At 40.0% G+C, this 26,706-nt stretch overlaps 1 protein-coding gene across 1 annotated transcript; it reads left to right on the top strand.

Annotated features, from left to right (window-relative positions):
- The first annotated feature begins 373 nt into the window (after window positions 1-373).
- Window positions 374-21,791, top strand: LOC131891140 (D(2) dopamine receptor A-like). The gene is made up of 8 exons (XM_059240660.1): window positions 374-630; window positions 2,850-2,959; window positions 4,389-4,650; window positions 5,373-5,597; window positions 6,450-6,826; window positions 7,542-7,683; window positions 9,603-10,059; window positions 21,253-21,791. The coding sequence occupies exons 1-8, from the start codon at window positions 466-468 to the stop codon at window positions 21,510-21,512; spliced, it is 1,998 nt and encodes a 665-aa protein (XP_059096643.1). The 5' UTR covers window positions 374-465; the 3' UTR covers window positions 21,513-21,791.
- Window positions 21,792-26,706: the final 4,915 nt, after the last annotated feature.

Raw genomic sequence — 26,706 nt, 5'->3', positions numbered from 1 at the left:
GGGGGGCGTCACTTTTCGTGGGTATCCAGCGCGAAATGACATTGACTTAATTCGACAGGGCTTTTTACCTCAATTTAATCATCCGGCTGTGGAAGGCCAACCATGACTCTTAGATCAACGACTGGGACAGTCGTTTTTTGAAAAGAAGCTGGCTTAATTATTTGAGGCAAAACTTCCAGTCATTGTTTGCACTGTATCAAAAACTATTGGTAAAGCATATGTATGGGACTGTATGTCGAAAAGACCTTGAGTCATTTGAGTCATTGACCTTGTTGGTGTCACAGCCTTTACTGGTATAAGGCCGGGGAACACGATAACATAACTAATGTATAGTTCTGAAACGGGTCAATTCGTGTTTGTCTTTACAGGACGATGCTTTTCACCAACGATTCCAACCTATTCCTTAACACTACATCTCTTGTGGTCCTATCGGAAGGTGTTGAAATCAACTACTTGGCTCTCCTGATGTTGGTGATCCCCATATTCACGGCTTTGGGAAACGTGATGGTGATCCTGAGTGTGACGACCGAGAAAGCTCTGCAGACGTCTACCAATTACTTGATTGTCTCGTTGGCCGTGGCAGATCTTCTTGTTGCCTTATTAGTCATGCCATGGGCCATCTATGTACTGGTGAGTATCCCTGGTTCTCCGGAGAAGTGTCCTTCCAGGGATGAGAGGATGTGTGTGGAGAGCAATGCTCATTTGCTTCTTTCTCTCTCCCTCGGGTCCAAACTGAAGTCAAAACTCAGCTTGACGTCATTGATATTCATCCTGGCTCCAAGGAGGCTGATGAGGAAGGACTTTGATTTGATAATGAACTCTTGATTTGATGAAGCGCCGCCTTCGAGGGGGTCCAATGAAACACAGTTGATTGGAGTCATCTGAAGACCTACTATGCACAAAGGAAGAAAACGTGACACGTGGTCCCAATACTAGGATATTTCTGTTCTATTCTACTTAAAGCTCATTCCAGAGCCATAAGTAAGCCAAGCAACACACTGTGACATAGAAAAGTTTAGGGAGAATTCCATGTAGAAATGTCTTCAATCGAAGGTCAAGGACGATGCACGAAAAAGATGATGAGTCAAGGTAAACAGAAATTGGTTTCAAATCAGACTGATGAAAACACTGGAATTTGATGGGATAATTGCCAATTGGGAAAACGATTTCCTTCGCAGGAGGCACAATTGCGAAATAGTTCTCGGAAACGTCAAGTTGTCGAAAAGCAACAACTCTTACTCTTAAAAGCAATTCAGTCACTTGGTCAAAGTGCTTTCAGCTCTTACCCTTTTGGTGAGTGCTGATTTTCCTTCCGAAGTTCGCTTCTTTGTCTCATTCATGGCTCAACCACCCGTGCAACTAACTACCCATCGGTTTATGTGCACCGTGTGTGTTGGCAGAGGCAGACAGGCAGATTAAAGGATCTTGACGATAATCCAATCCTACTGGACTCATTGATATCCTGAGTAAGACACGCACATGATTGGAATGGATAGTTCTCCCTCGCTACTGGAACGAACAAGTGTCAACCCAACTGGAGAAATGTCAATAGGCCTTGCCTTGCTAATCCAAAGCATGGTGGCGACCTAGCGCCGAGCGAGATGGACTATGTAGTGTCTGTCCAATGTACTATCTGCCTGCAGCATATTCAAGGCGGAAACGAAAATCATCTTGTGCCCTGTTCATGTGATCTGGTCTCATTAACACGGGTGTGTCTTTCCCTCAGTAAGGCCAAGCCAGAAAGAAAGTGATCATGAATAGGTTCCAGACTATGTTCTGGTGAGTTGATAGTCACAACTGCCTCGCCCATCCAGGTGTGCCTCCAAACATTATGAGCAACCTAATAGCTTTCTGAGAGAGTAAAAGGAAGTGATGGATCAAAGCCCCCCCTCCTTCAGACCATGCGCTCACATATTTGGTTCAAGTCAAATTGCAATCATTCACTTTGAAACATCAAACAGGACGTACGTAACTCATTCTATTCTATTTTTGGCCCTTGATGTTGACTAGAAGGCTGTTTGCCTCGAAATCAGCAATTGGCATGCCCTGGGCCCGGCTTGGGCCCCCATTCAGAAGCTTAAGACGGACTGACATTCGTACAAAGCCAACTCGGATTGTTTGGAGATTCGGTTCCGTCCATGGGTTGTCGAATTTTTAGCCCCGAAACACTCAAGAACAGTTGAAAAGACAATAAAGGACCGATCTTGAGCTTAATTACATCCTCCCTACGGCCAGTGGGTGCTTCTTTGGCGATGCACAAGCGCATGTTTTCATGTGGAGTACACACCACCAAAGTCGTGGATATGGCGAGATCCTTCGTTATCGATGCCTCAAATGGAGTGGAACAATAGAGGGAAAAACAGAACCGCCGCTTCTTTTCCATCTCTCATCTATGTTGTCGATTCTCTCTTGAGGAGAAATGAAAAAGCTAAACTGGGAACAACCTGAATGAAGTGCAATTGAGAATCTGGGCCATCACTTCGAATTAGTCTCAAAATGTCCGAAAGCATGTTCCACAAAGAATGCCGCGTCCTTGATAAAGTGCGTGAGGGCTGTCTGTCTCCTTTGACCATTTTGAGTCATTTGGCACCAGATTACATTTTCCATCAGACCCATTACTTTCAAAGGCAGGATTAGAACGATCTCTTTTACATCTTCGTATTTGAGCCCACCATGACCGAGTCCTTGTCCAGCGATGGCCAATACAATAGGACCTTCCTCAGTCGCCTAATCCTTCCCCGAGGGCCTTTGATAACCCAAAAAGAAGGCAGGCAGACCGGTGGTTGTTCCCATAAGAGCGTTTGAAGTGAACGAGTAATCCTTATACTTTCAACTCTGACCCAATCTAGGTGCATGGACATTGGACCTTGCCATTCCTGGCTTGTGACCTCTACATTGGAATGGATGTCATCTGCTCTACGGCCTCAATCTTCAACCTCGTGGCCATTAGTATCGACAGGTAAGAGATGAGGGTCGTGCCTGGAGGCCCATGGAAACGCCATCGCCCAAAGATGACGTGACTGAGATCATTCAAGGGTATTAATCACCGACAGATAATTAGACAACGGGATCATGTTCTTCCTAATTAATGAATCTTAAACCTGGGAGAGGCCATTCGTCGAGCGAAGGAAGAAGAAACCCTCTTCAAAAGATCAAATTGATTATCGCTAGATATATCACCAGATACGTAGATGGATCAAAGGCCAGACTAACTCGACCATCAAACAGACTCAGGAGGAAAACAAATACAATAAATCTCGAGGCCACGTGTTATTTCACAAACGCTGTCAATACACTAGGGGGAAAATAATCAAACTTGGCCAGAGGGTAGAATATAGTTTAGCCAAGTTTTTCATTAAATCAAAAAATACAGTTTCCCTATGCATTAGATGGAACAAATCACTGGGGACAATTCGTTCCTTGTCTGTTCCAAAGACTTTTGCCTCAACTTTAAACATTTACCAATCATTTATATTGCCTCATGCATTTTGGTTTGATAGTTCAGTTTATAAAGCGTCTGAAAGGGCTCATTTGAGAGATTAATTTTTTGTATGATACAATACTACCAGCTTTTCGTAATACCAAGCTAAAAAGACGAACCTCAGTATTGATTTGTCAGGAGATTTGTAATATTGGATGAAGTACAACCATAGAAATGTAACAAAGGGCCAGATTTTTCATTATTTCAAGGTAATATGGGATTTATTCACAATATTGGAGACAGGGTAGAACAATCGAAATTTCACATTCATTTTCACACACCTACACGCTGGGACAAGGTTTTTTATTAGAGAAATTGAAAACGGCGAGACTTCAAGTTTAGTTAGTGAATACAAAAGCCTGCCTATTATCCTTAACTGTCTATTATGGACGAGACTAAAGAATGGAAATCTCATGCGTCATTGATGGCAAGTTTAGTCAAAGAAAAACGCGACTTGAGCCTCACCCGGCTGGCGAGACCAACCATCATATTGTCCTAATTGTATACTGCACATTTCATCATCGAGATCTAGTATGAGATTGGCTTTCCATCTGTGTTTTTTCTTGAGAAAAGTAGAGGAGAAAATCAAACCGGGGACATCTTTTATGATCAGGAACTGCTCTATGCCTTCTCCTGTTCCTAAACTCCTGAAAAATAGGTCAAAATTTTCAAGAACTGATGAGGATCAATGTCTGGCCTTGGGTCAAGCCTGAACCACCGTGTCGAAAAGTAATCGTGAAGTAACAGCCTCAAACCTCAAAACTTGAAAGGTGCAAGCAAATCTGAAGATTCTATATGAGTTGACAGCCCTCAAATAAAAAACTTTTTCACAGCTCTGCCATGCCAACGTTTCAAAAGTTTTGCACTTGATGACAGTGATAAACCCCGGCTTTGGCTTTCTCCCCAGATATGAGGCCGTGACACAGCCTTTGAAGTATTGTCAAAAGCAGCAAACCAATGATCACGGGATGGTGATTAAGGCTATTGTAGCCATTTGGATTGTGTCGATCAGCTTGGGGTTTCCCATATTTTTGGGCATGAACTATCCGGACAATCCGAGTGAGACTGAATGCATCCTGTACGACGCCAACTTCATCATCTTCTCCTCGACGGCATCTTTCTTCATCCCTTGCTTCGTTATTCTCCTCTTCTACTACAAAATCATGAAGGTAAGATCAATTCTAGAACCATTTCAAAGCCACATTCAAGGCCATAGGGATGCATAGACTGAAGGTAATGCACAAATTTACCTCCTGAAATGGCCAGTTAAGGCTTGTTGGGACTGATCTGAATAGAGCGGCTATTAAGAAAGAGCTCAACCCTAGGCCGAAGTACATTCATAGATCCTAGTACACATCATAAGTCTATGTGCGAATAAAGAATTCCTCACAAAGGTGTCGAAGGTTCAGAAGAGCACGGATTAAGTTAGTTCAGCTCTGCCAATTGGTTCGCATGAATGGGTATGAGCTTCGCAAAGATGAATCTAATTGAGCCCGTCTAACGCTGGGAGTACCCAAACGGTCCCAATTTGAAAAAAAAGCGCTGAAGGCTAAGTAGTTCAAAATGAACAAGTTAGTTGATTTTCCCTCTAAAATTGTACGTAGCCCAGCTCTGGCACACTACAGATTTGGCCTAGAGAAGTGCAGATGTATAATTAAAGACATTTTCTAACTTTAGCGGGACAACAATTAGCGCAGTCTGATCTGTCTAAAAAATAACACCCAAGAATAACTTCAGGCTTCAAATAAGCAGAATTCCAACTTTGAAGGCTGACACTTGAAACAAGCGGAAAAGTTGTGCTTTGAAATTGTTTCAACTGAAGGTGTTCAAGATCAAAGCCTCTCGCCGAAATTTGCCCGAGAACTCGCGATCCTTTTTCAAATATTTCTAGGCAATTTTAAGACAACACCGTGGAGGGAAATCATCATCATCATCATCGTTCTCTGCTAAGAAATCTGAACTAGCCTCGAAACCCTCGACCTCGTCGGACAATACTGAACCATGGACCGCGAGACTCCAAAGTTGGCTTCAACGACAACGCAGACGCAGTCGCAGTTCTTCCTCGAGAAACCCAACCAATGATGGAACAAGTAACTTGGAACTTGAAAACACCAAGGTACAAAGAGGCCGGAATCTCTTGGCCATTTTTTTTTCTCCTTGCATTTTCTCAACACCCTTCCCAGCAACTCTAATAGTTTTGGAATGAAACGACTCCCACTTCTTTTAGTTAAACATGTCCATTTTCTAACCCGAGGAGAAAAGTGATAAATGTTCCATCCTTTTGGTCGATCCCACCAAAATGCATGAAAGAAAAAGGGAGGGAAGAGCCTTTGCTAAAATGGAGCGAATAAAAGGAAGGGAGAACATTGATTTTCAATTTTGCTATTCACAAGTAGGAAAGTAAGTGCGACTCAATAACTTTTGACACTGGGAAAGTGCTGACTATCTCAGAAAAGCTTTTTCGTCGCTACGAATGGAACCAATGCGTTGGAAGAAAATGACCAAAACTTGAACTTGAAAAACTTTGAATTCCAACCCAGTGAAGTTGGATAAACATGAAAGATTGAAGATAAAGCCGTGGCCTAGTTTCATATGGCCACATTTGCAGATTTCAAAGTATCCCATCCCATCAATTTACGATCATGAAACTAAAACTCACAAGTAATGCAGATTAAGAGCCTCAACAGAATCAAGGACAATGTGGTCAAGGTCTTAGATGGATTAAAAGGCTGAGTTTTCAATACCAAACAATTACTCACTACTGAACAATAACACTGCTCAATTAAGATCTCTGACGTCTGGCTGCATGACAAGCTGTCAAGTAATGTGACAAATCTGCTCCGGCCTTCTCGAATGAGCCCACAAGAAGGTTCGCCGCTCCGAATCGTCTGAATGGTTTCGACTCAGTGTCCCTGAACTTTGAACGAAAGACGACTGACACAATCTCATTAATGTCTTGACCTTCCAGAACAGTCCCAGTGACGAAACGGGCGGAGGTCCTCCGTTTCTCCTGCGTCCCGGTCAAGGTGGGATTGCTTGCACCTTGTCTCATATCATTCGCGTGTCAACCAATCCATTGGAAAAACAAGACACGGCTCCTCCGCCTAATCCTCCACCGGCCTTCATCAGTCAGGCCTCACCTCCGGTGTCCATGGTCGCCTCTTCACCTTTCAAGTCTAAAGCGGAAAGAACACAATCTCGAGGGACGCAGACGATTCCAAGTAAGAAGGGATCATCCCGAAATCTAAGTGAACCTCCCGCCAAGCGACGTCAACGACCATCTCGTCTGGCGGGTTTATCGAGTGGCGCCAAAGATGACATGGAGTTGGACAAGAAACCCATGGGGTGAGTTTATAGTTTTGTAAGCACAATGGTTTGTCTCTTTTTGTTTCGGATTTGCCGAGGCTCAGTGCGGTGAATCAGTTCTTCCCTAATTTCTCCCAAAGCTCTTCCAGTAACAGATCTGAGGTCAGAGTGAATGAAGCAGGAACTACCGTCATGCTTTGGTCCCAAATTGGGACTTCCTTTTGGGAACACTGGTTTTGAGGGCCCTTGACAATGCTCTTTGGAAATGATGTCCAATCTCGATCTTTCTCGAACAATACTAAACTGGGTTGCCGTTTGTCATCATACTCTACTATTGTACAAATGAGGAGGATCCTGGGCCTCGAACTTTAAATAACGGACTCTAACGATTACAGATATACTCCTAATAAAGGCTGAGAGAAAGATCCCCACGACTTGACACGATATTTCCCTGGAAAAGTAGGCCCCTCTCCAATAAAGATGTAGCAGGAAAAAGGGCTCTTACGCCACGAATGAAAAAGCCTCACAATTGACCCAAATACTACATATATATACATTCATTGATTGTGCATTGCTCCATAAGAAAGGGCTCTTATCGTTTCGCCCAGAAGTCTCATTGATGTTATTGAAAGTACCTGGCAAGCAACAAGTTATTTAGTAAGAGGGGCCTCCGTATGGTCAGCCCTTTGAAAACATAAAGTATTATCGATCCCATTTTGGAACAAAATTCCAATCTTGGTCTTTTCGATTTCAGGGACGAGAAGCGAACAAGAAAAGGCAGTCTCTTCCCTTTCCAAACTTCCAATGGCTCAATACCAACCACAACGGCTTCACCCAGTGACAAGCCAGGCCTTGATAAGTCCATTCGAAGGCCATCTAGTGCATATATCAAAGAAGTGAGTATCGAATTCGTTGTTGGTGTACTTTCCACCCACGAGAACTCGAGACCATCTTTGGATGGGTGGTGTTCAAAAATTCTTTTATCCAATAATTGAATGAGTTCCCATCAATTTTAGCTTAGATATACTTCCCTTTTGCAAACCAAGGTATCGTTTGAGGGCTGGTTGAATACCTTTCAGAGAGAGGTAGGCTTGATGGTTGGATATCATAGCAAAGGTAAAGGAGAGAGAGGCCTTTGATCCCTCAACGGGAAAAATTGTGAAAATAGGTGGAAGATGTAAGGGCGAAAGGCAAAAAATGGATTTGCAAAAGAGTGGAATACTACAAACAAGAGCTCGAGGTCACTGGACATTTTCAGAGGGTGAAGGGTCTGGATTTAAAGCAACTCACTATCAATTTTGTCACGTTTAAATGAAAACTTACTCGTTCTTCAACAAGCAGTTTTTCCCTTCCAAAACTTATTGTTGCAACAATAAGAGATCGTAAAAGTTCCTAGGGAGGACAGCTGCTCGCAAATTTTTGCGAAAATGTCATCACGTAGAGACAGGAACAACATTTTGTTTTGCCTTTGAGTGTAAATTCCAGACGTTTGTCAAACCTAGTTTTGTTCACAACAGATGTTCTTCTTGTTGGGTGAGCTTGTGCTTAGACAACTATTCGCATTCAAAACTGTTCAACATTGAGCAGAAAAGCTTTGAGACAAAACATAAAAAGTCACTACTGCAAGACTAACTAGTCTTGACAAACGTCTGGAATTTACCCTCAAAGCCAAAACAAAATGTTTTTCCTGTCTTACTCATCAGTGAAAATCTTAAAGCCAGTTAGCAAGGGGTTTCACATAAGTTTAAAAACTTATCCATCTAACAACATGTCCTCAAATTGTTTCAATTTATCTATCCTCATAATCAGAACAACCAGTTACAAAGCGTTTGAAAAATGGGCTCCAGGACAACTCGAACCAGCGGACCACTCGACCCAGTACAGAAGTGAAGCCCAATATGTTGGCTTATAAATAATTCATTTATGGAGCAAAATTGAACGTCTGATGTAAAGCATGTCAAAATTTGCCCAGTTTTTTCACAATTCATCGTTTGATTCTGTACAGGCAAGTTATGTTTACATCAATCAAGGTGTGAAAATCAAGTTTGATAATATTTTAATCAAACTTGACTTTCCATTCAATGCCTTACTAATGCTAACATACTTGCAAGCAAATTTAATGTTAACTCATCAAGCTTTAATTTTGTTCCATAATCAGGAGTTTTTGAAGCAATATGTCGTGCTTAGTTATTGTATTGGTCGAGTTGTCCGCCAGGTCGAGTTGTCCTGGGTCGAGCTGTTCGGTCACCGTTTTAGAGATGATCTAATTTACATGAAAATCTAGCAAAATATCTGATTCATTTAAATTTAGCTAAATCATGATTCACTGGAGTATGGAAGTGGATGCTTTGGTCAATAACCAATATTTTTGATTTTATTCAACTTCTTTAAAAGGGACTTACCTCACGTTGTTACAACTACTTACACGTTTCTAAATTAGCTCAATCTAGTGGCTGGATCAAAATGTATACCCTTTCAAAATTTTGCAAAATGAGTGAATCCAAAAGGTCCTCGTAGAAAAAGGAGACCTTAATGAAGAGAGCTAGTTCATTCAATATGCACATTGTTATGTAGTCAGCGTTAAGAGGACATAACTTTTGTCCCCATCGTTTGATTGAGCTGAAATGTTAAATACATTCTTTATGGGGCACAACATCTTCCAGGGTTCTTGCCTAGAACCAACCATGTGCAAGGTCAGGGCAAGGTCCAAGAGCTCCAGACTTCAAAAGCTAAAGTTCCATACCCGCAACTTGTCTGAATGAACAAAATGATTGATGACCCTCACATTTGGTTCTTTGTCTTCAACTCTTTTTAGGCCCCAGTCTTGGGTAGTGATTCCTCGTCTCCATGCAATAAAGTGCGGTGTCTGGTCCCAAGATCACCACGACCTTCAGCCCTTCATAATCCCAATCGGTTGTCCGCTGCTGCCAAAGCAAAGTCTTCCTCCATGCGAACATTAGCTGTGACCTTCAGTTTAAATACGCCTGACGAGGCGTCAGCTGACCGGAATTCAGCTGATGCCAAGACTAACCTCACTCCCACGCCCTCTACGTTATCGGTGCCTAAATCTGGACTACTTAGGTCAATATCTACATCTGGAAGTATCAATAACGCGGGGAATTCGCCAGCAGATGGTCGACGACCCTCTATTGGAACATCGATTAAGGTCCTTCGCAGGGCTGCCACATGGAAGATCCGAAGTCAAGAGCGGTTACAAGCCAAACGGGAGAGGCGAGAACGGAGAGCCACAAAAACTTTGGGCATCGTCTTAGGTAAGAGACTGGTTTTGTGATTACAGTAAGGCACACGGTTTGACTTGGCCTTCTTCTCCTCTGTCTAACTGCAAACTTGTCTGATCAAAAACTTGGCACCCAAACAAACAGTATTCAGGTCTTTCGCAAAGAAGAGATGAAGGCCCAACTTTTATTTATGTCTCAGCCTTTCCCGGCCTTTTTTCCAATGGCTTCTCGAATCAGTCAAGCGTGTATGGCTCTTAAGAGGATAGGGAAGACCGAGGCGAGTATTGTACTTAATCCACTTCACTGTATACTTCAAGGTGAAGTGGAAAATTGTGGTGACTTTGGGAACCACTTCTTCACTTTATGGTGTGATTGACAGTGATGGAGATTGTTTATTCAGGTTACTCGAAGGCACATCGTTTCATATACAATACCATAACCATGAAATTGGACTATTTCTGGGCCCATATTCAGTAAATGTGCAAATAATGATTCCAGATTTATAGCCAGAATCCTCACATATTTTCCCCATTCTCCCAAGTGGGAGATTTAACTCATTAAAACTGCCATGCACTCCTAAAAGGTTTGGGTGTCTGGCAATGAATGCTAGCGTCTAACAAAAGATCTTTTTTATGGTTCTTCATGATCTTGAAAGGGAAGCTCCAGCTTCTGGTTGCACAGGGCTCAACTTTGAAGTAATTGCCAACCTTCATAAAGCATGCAATGAAGGTCATGTCAATAAGACCAACCCATCTGAAACAAAGGCTACCTAGACTCTGAAAGCCTAGTTTGTACTTTTATCATTAGCCTTGACCTTAATTTTGACCGTTATGAGTGGTGGAACACTGCCTTGTTTCGGAAAGGAAATGTGTCAGGAGAGAGATTTATTGATCATTGAGCCATGAGTCAGGGTCGCCCACTCACGCCAGGATATTTCCGTGGAATGTCTTTTTTATGGGCGGAGAGAGTCACCTCAAAGTCTCAGTCGACCTCAGACTCTTCCTAAAGAACGAATGGTTTGAGACTCACCTGAAATGGAAGATGTCTTTTGTGGTCTCGGCGTCTTGGCTTTTGAGAAGTATGTTCAACTCCGTTGAAATTGAGACCGAAAACTGACCAAAGTTGGGTGAAATGGAAAAGCCAAGCAAGCAGGCGATCCTCGATTTGGAGGAAAGTTCTAAAACATTCTAAATTACATTTCTATCTCTCCTTTGCAAATAGCTCTGGCAGGTCCTCTTTTTCCGCCTCTCAAAAACTTTCCCCACCTTTGAGAACCAAAGAAGAGTAGCTCGTTCCCATTCATTGAGATTGCTAGGTGAAATTTTGGTTGCAGATTTGTGAGATTTCAGCCAAGGTCGATATCCGAAGACAGGTTCGATTAAAAGTTGCCTTTAACACGCATTCTGATTATCGGAGGATTATCTCAAATGGTATCGAACCGAACCGAGGAGCAAGTTGGCAAAGTGAGAAGTTGCTTTATTGCTGTTCAAGCAATCAAGCCTCACTCAAGGTTGCTTTTCGCATTTGCAACTGGGAATATAGTTCCTGACAAATTAGTGAATTGATATCATTCAGTAAGCCATGCTAGAACTATTGGGTCAGAAGTTGTTGCTTTCTTGGGTTTCCCTGAAGGAGGTTGAAAGGCTCAGTTTTATCAAACATGTGCCAAGAGTTTTTATCATGGAAACTGACTGGTATCTTCCATTTCGTGTATATCAGGTTGCTTCCATCCACATCTTTGTGAAACTACCACATCAACCTGAATGGTGTTAAAGAATCTTATGGCTTAGACACGCTACCATTACGCGTAGTTTATCTTGCGTTTTTTACCATAGATATGGTACGCTCGATGAATCTTAAAGTGAAAAGTTCTAAGTCCCTAAACATTACTTTCTACTCTCCTCATTTGTTTTGCCATTTCATGTTCAAGCACTATTAGATATCGGTCACCACGAAACTTTTCATAACCTACCATACTGTACAACAAGCCACAAACTTCTAGAAATATGGACTGTGAACGGGCTTCCCGCAAAAATCGTCGTGTTCTATGTCATACCAACTCTGTACCATTTTTTTGAAAATTTCGTAACAGAATAAGAAAGTTAAATATTCTCAATTATTGTTTCTCATTTTCTGGCGAAGTGGTTCGCTTTTTAAGCTCTGTTGTTGAAAATTTATGTAGCTAACCAAGAGCAGGCTGAAAATTCAAAGTCTTTGTAATGATTGCCACATAACTTTCTTTGACTACTTATCCTGAGTACCCTAACACGATTTTGGATCATTTCTCATGAATAAATGAATTTTCGTGTGTTTCAAAAGACCTTGTGTTCTTTTCAAGGGTTAATTTTGAATGAAGTGAATGGTTCTGGTGATACAAATTTTTCCCTTCCGTTCGCTGTCCACGTCTCTAGAAGTCCGAGGATAAGCCCAAACAAAGAGTATGTCTATTTAAGGAAGCTAAGGGCAAAACCATTATTAACAGGCAGATTTCCATATTCTGCCATCATGAATCTTTGAAGCACCAACTCCTAATGGATCAATGATATGCCGAGATTAAAGCGGTCAATTTTCCAAGCCTTCCCCAATTTCTGATGGCACTATTCAACCCCCAATTGCATTTCGAACTTTGTAATCCCACATTGTTCCTAGTCTGGCTTTCATTGTTTGATTCGACGCTCAAAGAATACACACCTGTGGGACGTAATCGCCATGTGTGTTCCAAATTAGAGCCTTTCCTAGACAACGAATCTTTCGCTGTGCTTCAAAGTAACAATAGCTTGCTCAAGATCACCGAAAACAACTCGAAAAAAAGAACCTTTAGATCAATGTGGCTTGGCTTGTGGAAGAATGATTTGAATTTGTTCGAATAGGTCGGTATTTATGAACTATCTCATCAATTCCTCTTGTATGTTTTCATGTGTTGACTCGTGTTTGGAAACAATGTCCATCTAGCCTTGACTCTTAAATTGAGATTGAAAGGCCAGACCAAACTACCAAGTAGTGCTCAATCTTGATTAAAAGGTCAGCACTGGACCTAACCCCCAAGGGGCTTTAGGATAAATCAGACCTCAGTAGGTTATATGGTGCTTGGAGGGTTAAGAAAGCGCCTGAAAAGGCGTATGAACCCGTGACGATGATGGGACAACTAGGCAATGAATAACTTGACCTAAAAAGTAGAAAACTTGACCCACTGGGTGTCTCAACTCAGCACAAAACACTCCCTTGCCACAAAGAAAAAATTTGGGGAGTTAAAGCAAAGTTTTGAACAAATATGAACCTTGAAGGGTCATTGTATTAAAAGCACACTGAATTTCATCCATTTTTAACAGAGCTCTCTCACTAGGAAAGGTTCAAGAGGGTCTGTTTTTTCGGCATGGAGGACAAGTTTTTCAGAAAAAGTGACGGACGAACAAGCTAAAAATGGCTCATGTGACAACCATCCGATCTTTGATTTCGAGCGTCTGACATCAATTTTTTTTTTTTCACCTTAAAGATTTCTATTCCAATCATGAACTAGACTCTTAAAATAATTTGTCACTAATTCGACAATCAATGAATGTAGCACCCCGTTTTGATATATCTGACATTCTTGAAAAATGTGTAAAAGTGTTATCCACTTCATTTCTGAAGAGTATACCTAGTAGTAGCCCAGTACCATGTCCTATGATTAGCCATCTTGGTACAATATCTTTCCTTTCTGGGTTTGATTTAGACATCATACCTTTTGCTGAACCAATGGAGATTAAATCATGACATTTTGCAATGGCATCTCTAAATTGCAACAAAAGTGTATGTTGAGGTAGATCAAGTTGGGTCAGAAACATTGCCAGTTTCCCCAATCACGAGTATCAAATAATTTGCCAAATTAACCTGACACCTAGAAATTGGTGCTTTGCAATCCGTCGGCAAGTCTAACCATCTTGGAATTGTGAGCATTGAGCTGAAGTGCACACGTTGACTCTGCAATGGTTTCGTACGCCAACCAACCCTGGAATTGCGTGTCTTTGAAAGCCAATAAAATCTAGGCATTGCTTTTCAACCCTTTGTTGAGGCCGTCAGGATTGAAGCAACAAATCAAATTGAATTAGCGTGCTTATCAGTTGGCCTTGACAATGCGCTGAAACTCGAGTTCGATGGGAAGTCTAGGGTACATGAGCAAGGACCAGAAATCATCGAGAAGATGTGGGCTTGTACATGTACGTTGCGAGAGAGTGGCAAACGTCTGAATGTTATTAAATATCTGTTTCCTATACATTGATTCATCTGAAAAGATATTGACAAGAAAATATTTCGAGGGAAGCCACTCTAGAATACAGCGGTCACTTCAATCTATGTCATCAAGAAGTGATGAATATTAAAAACAATAGATCATATTCATGAAATGCCGTTAAAAAATGTCATGGCTAATAGCCGTAAAACATGACAAGACTTGCACAACATAAAAACACATTTTCTGGGTGAAGCCCAGACAAACTATTGATTTATATTCATCGTTACGAGAAAACACATCAATCATCATAAGTATGTTGGTCGGCATGTGTTTCCAACCTTTCAAGTGCTCTGAAAATCGAGTTGCCAGGGGAAAATTAGTGAACTTCATTCTACGTGTGTACTGTTTGTTTGAGGTTTTGATCATTTTGATACTTTAATACTAACTTTGTACAAGCCAATTGTTTAGCCACCTTTTGAATGGGCTTCGCCTATTCGAGCTCTACTTATTTAGCAGGTTTGCAACAAGTTGCGCAAGTGCAAAGATGTTTCACTCTGAACATCACAGAAAAGAAAGCTCACGTATGAAGCGAGACTAAATAAGTTGGGACTGTACAGTATTTCAGGTACGAAAGGTCTGTGATACTTTGTTTCCAAAAGCATCCAGGAGCCTTGTCCCAACCTAGGTTTTAGGGTCAATTCTAGTGATCATAGAGGCTTAATGTGTACTTTACGAGCACGTGTAAGCCTCGAGAATTCCGGGCTAACTCAAACGATGAAGTCCTCCTCTCTTCTTTCTCAGGCTCAATCATTGTTTAATTTACTTCCCTCTAAAATTCGAAAGAGATACGTAGGTGCTGTTGATCCGGTAGCATCTTTCAAGTCAGATTCGGGCAAGTTTTGGAGAGGTATTTCAAAGCAATCCTACATTTCAAGGGCTAGCTCGGTCTGTCAAAACTCAAATTCGTTGGTAGACCAAAAGTCACAGACAATTGAAGTGTTCAAAAATATACAAATTATTGTCTTATATTAGTATCACCTGTTATTACATTGCCTGGAACGGTTAGTAAAGCCCGTAAAACAAAAAAAGATCCATTCGGTCTGTGTTAGCCTTCTTAAACAAATCACACGCTTTCTTTGCAAATCTGTAAATCATTGTGACCGTAAAAGGTTTAAGGAAAGCGAAACGTCACTTTTTTTTGTGCGGACTTCCTTACCGCTACCGGGATTGGAATCCCAGCAGTTCAAGACGAGAAAATTATTTATTTTACTTGACTTTTATTTATATATATTATTTGATCGACCAACGAATTGGAGTTGGCTGATCTGGCTAATCCTTGAATATAAGGTTGATCCGGAATTTTAGTCAAAAACTTGTCCAAGTCTGACTTAAATCTTGCTACTGGATTAACCCCTACATAAACCCTACGAATATTTGAGGGCAGTAAATTGAACAATGAAGGAGCCCGAGAAAGAAGAGAGTTGGACTTCATTGTTTTAACTAGCCTGGATTCTCGAGGGCTTGAAGGTGCTCTGAAAACGCACATTAAGCCTCTACGGTCACTACCATTGACCCTAAATNCCAACCTTTCTAACCTCTCCCAATACGAGAGCTCTCTCATATTCTCAATGTTCCTAGTAAAACATCTTTGGACCTGCTCAAGCTTTTGCAAACCTGCTGAACTAATTGGAGCCCAAATGGGAGAGGCTCCAATTAGTTCAGCAGGTTTGCAGGTGATAATAAAAAAAACTCTTTCAACGCTTCCTGGATTTGCTTGCCACAGTGGATACCGCTGAAGGGACTAATATGGTTACGGATTGAACAATGGCTATTACGCTTGACTAAAATATTGGGCAAAGGGGTTCAAAATCAAGTTTGGCCTTTTTTATCATATCCACTTCAGTTTATTTTTGAAAAATACAAAACCGAAAAATGGATCAAAGAAGTAAAAGTGTGCTTGGGTACTAGGGTCGGCGGGTTGATTCTGGCCCGGCCAGTGAAGCCAGCTATCGGCAACGTCATTAAACTATTTCCGATAAGCAGTGACATATCCGATTCAGTTTAGATCTTCACCTGTGGGCGTTGTTAGCATCTAAAAGTCTCCATGAGAAAGGTTGAAGAAGAGAAACAAACTGAGTAACTCTCACATCTACGAAATCTTCGCTAACCACTGCACCACGCCTTCTTCCTTATAAGGCGGGATTTGAACCCACGCCCACTGGGGAACCATGTCACCCTCTATTGGGTACATTAGACTCCGCAACTATCACAGATCCTTAGTTCGAAAGCGTTTATATTCTAGGTTCTTTTTCAGCATAAAAAGCTTGGGCTCTCAAGTTTACTTTTAAAAAATTTATTGGGCTTGTAAGCAGGGCGGGTATTTCATTTTTGGACACTTTTGTCAACCCCTGTCCAAAAGTGTCCAAAGGTGTCCAAAAATAAGGGTGAACAATAGTGTCCAAAAAAGTTCAAAAATGCGAACTTTTAAAACTACCAATCTAAAGGAAATTCCACATGACACCCATTATTTGCTTCAGAAATATCTCATTGATGGTTCCAAGAGCAAAATAAGTCTTTGAAACCTTTGCCATATACCTCTAACATACCCAAAAAAATATTTGAAAGACAGGTTCTTAACTCTTTTTTTCTTTTTGATTAGAAAGCAAGCAAGGAGCAAAGCCTCCCTCTAGTAGAATACAACTGGGGCAAAGCATTCAAAAACTGTAATAGCTAAGCATTATATTCTGGTTATACCTATAACCTCATTTATTGAACATTATTAACTTTTTTGCAACAATATTTCTGTTTAATATCATCAGTCATTTGGGATTTCTTCTTAAAAAGTACTAATACTAAAAACTGAGCATCTTACCGATTGCTAAGATTTAATAATGATATATTTTCCTCTATTTATGATTTTCTTCCATAAGCAACTTACTTGAGATATTGTTAGGAATATTTTTTAACTTTAAAAGATGCGTCTGATGTTAGGAAATGAGAAGAATCACTGTTTTTTTAAAGAAACATGTATCTAAGTTTTTTGATGTACAATAAAAGTGTAATTCATGTACTCCTTACAAATATATTATGTATTACAAATATAAAAAGTAGTATTGGATATTTGATAAACAGCTGCTAAGCTTTTTTTTATTTAAAACTTAATCTTAGTTAAAATCACCCATCCACCACATGCCCTGATTGTAGTGTGGCTTTGACTTTTTAACTTTCAAAATATATCAATGATATTTTTTTTGACTTTATAAAGCTGTATTGTATCAAGATAATGAATTGAGATCTCATAAAAAACATTTAAGTGTATGTCTTGGAAATTAAAAACGTTAGTGAAAAGACTAGTTGTTACTTCACATTTATATATTTTAAGAAAGCTTAGACTTTACTGATTTCTGATTCTGTTTGCTAGTTAACATCTAGATTAAGTAAAGAAATAACATGATTTAGGGTTTAAAAATGTTTGCTTGTCAACTCCATTTAGGACAATTGTACTTACTTTTGTCCATTTTTGTCCACTTTTGGGACACTTTTGGACACTTTTGGACACTTGTCCTATGTCCACTTGGTGTCCAAAAGTGACGCTAATTCTTAAAATTGCCCACCCTTCTAGTAAGGGTCTTGGCTTGGAAAGGGCGGAAAGTTTGAAATGTGCCTAAAGTTTTGATTCAATCTTTACCACAATTATTAACCAATAAGGTTTCTTTTTAAACATCTACTTTGGTTAGATGTGCGAAGATAAAAACGTAATCTCCAACTTAAAACAAAATTACAGATTGGAGTCATGTAGCCAATGAATGGGTACCTTTTTTTTCAACCACCCTGACATTTTTCACGAATCCCCACCTTCCTTACTTTTCAAAATAACAAGACCACAGACAAAAAGCAACAGAGTATCCCATTATTTGTTCTATGATTATGGACAGTCATTATGTTGAAAGTTGAAGATGACATATTCAGTTTCATACATGTGTGCATAGCAGACTTCCCAAAAGCCTTGTGGATTTATGAAAAGGGGATTTGTTTACCTTGTTTCACCCATCCAACTACTGGTCTTATAGAGTTTCATTATCTTTACACTCAATCCATTCCTATGTAATCAATCCAGTCTGAAACGGGACGCATGCAGGGCGGGGTTAAAGAAGTCCCATGATCGTCTTTGGATGACTCATGTTTTTTTTTTGGACCATCAAACAAGATAAGCTTTGTTATCATTAGGGGTCGGTAAGATAATTTTTTTAGGTGAAATTAAGTTTTCAACTATTTGGGTCATTTTTGGACAAAAAACTTTTGCTTTATTTTAAATTAAAAAACAACCTAACATCGAGGATTTTTGGGAAAATTGAAGGGTTTTGGTCAAATTAGGATAAATACAGGGTGGGTTTAAAAATTCGTGGTAATGTCTGTCCCCTCTCAAAAAAATTTTTGGCATTAAACCTCAAGCTTTTATTAAGAGGAAGTGTTGAAGACATACAACGGAGTCATTCACATTCAGTAGTGTCATACTGCCATGATCTAATTTTAACCTGAAAGCAAGTGGTAACCCTCCCATTGTTTGCCACCAAAACAATGTTCTAAAATGCAAGTGAGAGCAGGCTTGATGTCAGAACCAAAACTAAGGGTCTGCTGAAGACCGGAAAGAGACCCAGGGAAGTGGATGAACCTTTTAGTGGACATCCTCAAACCGTTGGTAAGAGGGGAGCTTCATCCAAGAACAGCAAATCACTTTACAACAGACCAGACCAAGGGCAAAGATTTGGGATTGCACTGAGCCCAAAGACCAAGAAGATCGTGAAAAATATTTATCAAGCAATTTTCATCTTAATTACCACAATAATACTTGAATATCCAAACAAGCAAAAACTGTTTTCACCTTTTTACAGCTTATTTTTACGTTTTTGGATCTTATTTTGGCTGATTTTCGTAACTTAAAAACTGCTTTTTGACCTATTTTTGACTATTTTTCCGACCCCTAGTTATGATAATGAAAATAAACACTGAGTGTTTTTTTTTTATAAATCAACATGAAGTTTTCCGCGAATCTTCAGCAAATTATTCCAATCTACATTGATCTCAAGTCAATGTTGAGAGGTGCTTCCACCATTGTTTGGGCACAACCTTTTTGCTCCCATCGGATCTGTGTAAATTTGTGTTGAGGATGGCATTGCACGTAACTTCAGTACCAAAATAGGACTCCTCAAAAGTCCGTTTGATTTATTTTGTGCTGGACCGTTCTTCAAGGGCTACCTGATTGAGGTTTCGCAAAAATGATATTTACTCCTTTTTGACTGATTTAAGCATTTGAATTTCTTGGCAATTATTCACCCAAATCAGAATGCATTTGGCTTCTAATCTTTTTGCGGGTATTTCTTTTTCAATTACTTCTCGCAAACTGATGAGGGGCATACCCATGTGAAAAATTGCATCTTCTTGTCTCACACAATATTCAAGTCAAATCAAGGACAAAGGGAAATTAGTTGAAAATGGATAAGGACATTGGGTCCATATTTCTAAACTCTAGGTTGGTCGAAGAAGAGCTAACTAGGTTGTTGCAAGATATTAAGGATTTTTTGGATTTTTTCATTTTTGACCGTCACACTGACAAATTAAAAAAAATCTTTATTGCGAGATTATTTCTCATTGGATCGGTATCTTCGTTTTTGACATTCTGAACTCTCCACCAATCGAATTCAAAAATTAACAAGTCATTATCAAATGAATGAATCTGATGAGCCGTGATACCTCCATTTTGAATTTCTCCTCGTTTGCGGGATAATTACAACACCAAATGGTAAAATTTACTTGATGATTCGGGAACAATCCCAAATGGCTTCACTTGAAATTAACTTTTTTTAAGTTGGGTGTTTATTTAGACTTTCCGTCAATATCTGAATATACTTCTTGAATTGCTCAAAATTCAAACGAAAAAGTAAGAAAAAAACTACCGGAGCAAGAATCTACATGACATGGGCTCTTCTTTTGAAAAAAGTCGTCGACAGGATTAGAGCACGCATTGTCACCTAAAACTTGTTCCGATTATTTTCCATTGATATAAAATTTGGCTTCTTGGATCTTGGAGGCTGCGCTCGTCAGGGGTCGCTGTTCATGCTCGTACTCTTCTACTGCTAGAGAGCCCTAGTATAAACAAACGCATTATACGGTAGAGACGTGTAAAGGACCGGATCGAATTTCAGCTGTGTGAGCTAGTCAGGCTGCGCCACAATCGCGGCAAGAACTACCATGATTTTAGTACATCCAGTGCTTCCAAATCTTCATTGACAAAATTGTTCGCCATCTTAGTACGTTGTTTGACAATTATTTTAAGCCATTTAAGTCCAACATTCATTTGCTAGAGATGCAAGTGCCAAAAGTATGCAGAAAATACGAGAAAATATTTGGTCCCAAAATTTTGTTATCAGTAAGAATTGTGGTGACACTTCCTTCATGATAGAACCAGAGGGCGCACTAGTATGAAATCCCAAAGCTTTACACTTCTCTATACTTGTCGCCTCCGTTTCTACTACAGTTGCGCCATCTACAGGCCGTACTGTAATTTGTCACCCATGTGCCTGCCTGCCTGGCCAGCAAGACACTCTCTTGGTCCTGTTTTCTATGTGGTTGGCAAGGCACCTGTCTACACTTTGTACTCATTGAATTGCGTAAGCTATTTGCTTTCCGAGGTAAATTGAATGATCTCCCTTTTGTGTCTGTTATGTATAAAATGAAGACAGATAGCTTATAGTTTCCAGCGAAAACAATAACGTACATGAAGAATATTTAGTTTCTATTGCAACAACAGTGTTAGAAAGTCTATGAAAAGTTAAGCATATGATTACTCTACATAGATAACTAGTGTGCAAGTAGGCCTTTCCCCAATTTATCAACCCAAATCTACCGCTTATTATGTTAACTACGTTTTGGACATTTGTCTATATAGTGATCTTTGTCCTGTTTATCTCTGAGCTCATCACAAATCTAGACTCTTTTTATGTCTGTTTTCGTTTTAGGCTGTTTCTTGTTCTGCTGGATCCCATTCTTCACGTGTAACATGTTGTCAGCCTTCGCCATGAAACTGGACATGGTCAGTCTTCAGCCTTCCATTGATTTATTCATCATTACCACGTGGCTGGGATATGTGAACTCCGCCCTGAATCCACTCATCTACACCTTCTTTAACCATGAATTCAGAAAAGCTTTTAAGAAGATCATTTGCATCCCAGACTCTTCCACAACAACCGGAGTTAGAACCAATTTTGCCAAAGTCTAGCCTCATCATCCTTTGAAACGGTGGACAGAGGGATTTCGAAGTTACGCCACAAGTCGGATTTGGAGAGAAATAATACTTGAAGCAGGCTCTTGTATCAATGATACTTTTATGAATTTGACAGCATTATTACCTCGAGAAATTATAGAATATGAATTATGGTGTAACATGGTTGAAAAACTATGCAGACAGAAGAATGCTTATTTATGGTCATCCCACAAGTTAATAGCGATATTTCAGACTCATGTGAGAGTAACAGAATAAATGTGCGTTTGTACTTCACCATGTAGTAACTCCACGTTTTTTTTATGTCATTAAAAAGTATGTTCAATAGTCCGATTTGCGCTAGCAGCAACCTTCTCTGCCGATATTAGTCACAAGAGCACGTATTTATTCAAAAGGCGCTATCTTTATGAGTAACAGAGCTATTGAGACTGTGTATCTACCTTGTTACTTGAAATTGGAGATGCTTATTGAAATGGATAAAATGGATACAGGAGTAAAATATCTGCCACTTGTTAAAAAACAAAAATCATGCCTGATTTCCAATTATGGGCTTATTTGCATAAAAGTGAGGGTCAAGAAGATAGTTCTTTTTATGTTGAATTAAGTTTTATCTTAGAACGGCCACATTATGACGAAAAAAAGTTATTCCGTTTTTTTCCAATCTTTTTCTCGGGTTCTTATACCGATACAGGGAAATAAATTGCTGGTAAGTCATGATTGATAAGGTTTTTAGTCACACGATGTGTTCCAATTTGCCACTTGAACGAAAGACTGGCCATGATCTGATGATTGTAAGGTGGTACTCACAATACTGATAAAATGTTTGGGCAAATGCCAAGACCATTTACGATTTTCGTTGTTATGAAAATAAATGGAACACCTTTTGTTGTATAAAATTTTGGGAAATGCCTCACAATAGTATCTTAATCCACTTTCACCTGTAAAATTATAACACTTTTAAAAACGTGATTAATAGATGTTGGGAGTAATCTTTGTCGTGTTTTTAATTAATATTTCATTAAAATCCATGGAGCAAACGATTACGCTTTCAAGGATTGCATTTGAATTGAATTTGACTACAAAACGTTCCGGTTATATCTTGAAGCAATTGCCAAAGAATATTATATGCTTTTTCTATGCGACATTTATGTCGCATAGAAAAAGCATATAATATTCTTAGATAAATTAATAATAAATTAATGAAACTATGTCACTTTTTTAAACACTTAGAAAAACCTGAAAATAGTTCGCAATAATACGTAAAATTTACGTAATATCAATATTTCGCAATTGTGATGCCATACTTTTCAATCGCAACTTTGATCAAGCTCAATCTTGAATTTTGATAAAATTATATCAACGTTGAATAAAAACGTCCCTAGTGCGTACAAATTAATTGTTGCAAGAAGTGACAATTCTGAAAATCACACTGGCACATGCATTGTTGAAATAAGATAGAGCAGCTTTTAATGTTTGAGTGAGAACATATGTAGAGCAGGTAAAAACATTGCCCTAAAAACGACAAAATATTTAAATTATATTTAATTGAAAAAGCTTCAAGTATTTCAAAATTGTTCATTACTGAAATGCATAAACATACAAGTAGGACTTCGAATTTCGGTTTTTAGAAATGCACATTTGCCTTTGAGATTGGTCCTAAAGTACTTTTTGCTTCATTTGGGTACTCAAGTTCTCAAGATGGAGAACAAGATATCACTCCAGTGTGACTAGATTGTTAGCTTCCTCAGAATGGGATTGATTTGACATAAGAAGAAGCTAGTTAATCACCACCCACCTTGTTAAGTAGCTTTCGCACCGATCAATCAATGTTCAACTTTTTTTTTCTTGTTTGAAGGCCATTTGGAGTGGTTTTCAGGACTTGTCAATGACAGAGGGGTCTAATTCTTCTACGTTCGGAAACAAATGTATATTTTTCTTTGTTCAATAATGGTCCATTTCCTCATGCATATTCTGAAATTTCTGAAAAATCTGTGAAACGTGAAAAGCTAAATTATATGTTGTTGGCAAACCTGCAGCGGATTTCCATGTGAGACCAATCCAGATCATTATGAAACACCCTGTAGATAGCGCAGCAACCAACCTGCCATGAAAATTCCACTGTATCATTCTTACTCTATATATATCTAGTTAGTAATGTTCATGGAGGGCGCAGCTGCAGTAAAAAAAAAAGCACAAAAAACCATTTTTACCCTTCTTCCTATTCTCTTCAATGGTCATCTCTCTCGATGAACCCGGCATATTTCTGCTAGAGACGAGGTTTTGAATTAGATATTTACCATAGCATTTTCGAGTCGGGCGAAAAATCTACGAATTCACGGGTTTGGTTCGTTGAATTGCCAAAATATGATAAAGATGTGAAAACTATTACCCACGGGATTGAAAATGTCTAAGTATATACTTTTTAAGAAAATGGCCAAAAGATTTCAAAAAAACATCTTATCGAAATTCAATGTTTTTACCCGCTCTAATCATATGTCTTGGCGATAACTTGAAATGTAGTTGGGCCATTTTTCGATCTTTTAAGCTGTAAACCGCAACTTTCCAGTTGTAATAACTAAACGCCTATTCCTTATAACAATTTAGGAGCAGAATATGATCTACTTTGTCTATCTCCACAATCGTTATGCTGTAGTCTCTCTATCACGCCGTCATTCATAACTCTAAGATAACCAAAAACATAGAATTTTGGTGGAAAAGAGAAGGATGTTCCAACTTTTTGTCAATATTTCCCGAGACATAAACATCTGAAGAACGGTTTTGCACATTTTCTTGTCTTGAATTATGTAGAAAAGAGAAAAATGTATTTGCTGAGAATAACCCTGTGGTATTTTCATGGTCTTAGTCAGTTGTGTGCTCGTGTGGGATAAAACACACAGTTAATTTTGCGTTCTCAACGTGGAAGGACGTCAATTCAAGGTGCTCCTCAAGTACTTATCAGAATTGGCCTTGACAACTGAAATTGAACATACGTTTCCTAGATCCACACCCCTCCCACTCACGGTACATCTCGATCGTTCATGAGCTATCCAAGATACGATGCTCCACTCCCCAGTAAAATCGTATCTTCAGGCCGCAAGTGGAAAAACTGGGATGACCGAAATAGTTGCCAGTGAACCCACTGCACCTCCTATACATGAATACAGGGATCATCTGGCTAAAATGGGTTTACCCAGGCCACTCGTGCTTGACTTTGTATGTTCCGAGACATCAAAGCGTCCATCACCCAAGGTGGTTGGGGACTTCGTCATCACCATCCTCGGATTGAGGCCGATTGACATCATAATGATTGGCCAAGCTGGTGGTCCCAAAAATACCGTGCGAGTGATCACCAAACAAGAAATCAACGTCGCTACTCGGTTCGGAGACTCTCTTCAATTCGAGCGAGCCTATGGTGAAGTCACTTGGAAGTGTACCATCCGAGGCGGCACCTCGAGATCTGCTTTAAGATTTCTGAACGTCCAATACTTTGCTAGCGATGAGGAACTATTGTCGGTTCTTCGTCCCTTTGCCATTCCGAGGTCAGAGATCGCGAGAGAACTATTCACTGGCGACTCCCTGATCGAAGGGATTTGGAACGGTCACAAGAGGATTCAAGTCGAGATCAAAGCCTCTACTAATGTCCCTGACTTCGTCATAGTGAGGGGTAGAAAAATCTTCATCCAGCACCGTGACCAAATACGCCGGTGCTTCAGGTGCAAAGAAGAAGGACACATTGGAAGGGAATGCCAATCAGATCTCCAAGGTCAAGTGATTTCTGCCCCTGAGGTGGGGAATGAAACCATTAATATCATTAATGGTTCAGATGTGGGGAATGAAGAAGAGGTCCCACGAGCAAGCCTAGACCGTATTTCGTTGCGTCCAAATGGTGAATCATCAAGACATCAGACGAACCCTAAGGGTGGTCCCGTGGAGGATTCATCAAATCACGCACAGAAAACTAAGTCTTGTTCAAAGCTCGAACTCGCCAACAAGCACCAGGCTCTTCAGGAACCACCTCAGATGCTTAAAGTCTCCTCCCAGGAGCATTCTGGTATAGGGTTTGCCGACTCAAAGTCCAAGAACTCAAGCAACGTAGAGTCGGGAAAGTCCAAGGGCACTATTGCTCCTCGACATCATCGAATGGCGACTCGAGGAAATGCCCCCTCGAATCTTCACAATGATCCCTCTCCAATGGCGAGTGATAATGTTAATATTTACAAGGACCCTCAGAGTTGTGTGAGTGAACAAATCGACATGGTGGAACGGCAAGATTCCAACTTGTCTTGAAAGAGTATCAACGTTCGATTCAGAACAAAATATCCTAATCGGAAAGTTTGAAAGTGTCATATATCTCAATGTCAATCACTCAGGCACGGGACGTGGCCGGTGGCGGCGGCAGAGCAATAGAGCGGCAAAGTTTGGAGCATCTCACAACAGGAATGACAATGCTAGATTCTGAGGAATCCCCGGAAGCACCATGCGAAACTTCAGTCCTAAACGATTTAGGGTATGTTGAGAAATTACAAGTGGGTGAGCAATGGTTGGTCTCTCTTAACACTCGCTCCATTGTTTCGAATTATGACAAGGTAAAACTTCTTCTTAGTGAGCAAAACCCCCAGTTTTTGGCGGTGCAGGAGCTTTGGCAGGTGGACAAAATATCTCTCGATTTTGATAACTATTGTTTAGAATCGGAGGTAAGAGTAGGAAAAAGGGGTGGAGGAGTTGGAGTAATGATAAGGAACTCTATTGCTTACACAAGACTACATGAAACTTGCCTGATTACGGATAATTGCGAGATAATCGGAATTGAGACGTCCAAACTGTGTGTTTTGTCCGTCTATTTACCGCCAAATGCATCGATCAGGAGTGCTATAGCTCAATTGGACAGTGCGATCTCGATATGCATTGAGAAAGGGAAGTCTTTGTATGTGTGCGGAGATTTCAATGCAGATTTTTTGAAGCCCTACTCAAAAACAAGACAGATTAATGAACTCATGCTATCTTTTCAATTATCGCCGCAAATTTGTTCACCAACCAGAATCACGACCCAGTCTTCAACTCAGATTGACAACATTTTTATGAACGCGAAAGATAATGCCAAATCTGGAATACTTCTCTGCGACATAAGCGACCACTTAGGAACGTTTGTTTCTTTGGGAAAGACTTTATCTCCAACCGTTGACCACATGCC

Source organism: Tigriopus californicus, chromosome 11 (assembly GCF_007210705.1).
Source record: "Tigriopus californicus strain San Diego chromosome 11, Tcal_SD_v2.1, whole genome shotgun sequence".
NCBI classification, from domain to species: domain Eukaryota; kingdom Metazoa; phylum Arthropoda; class Copepoda; order Harpacticoida; family Harpacticidae; genus Tigriopus; species Tigriopus californicus.
This window is presented reverse-complemented; position numbering and strand designations above follow the sequence as displayed.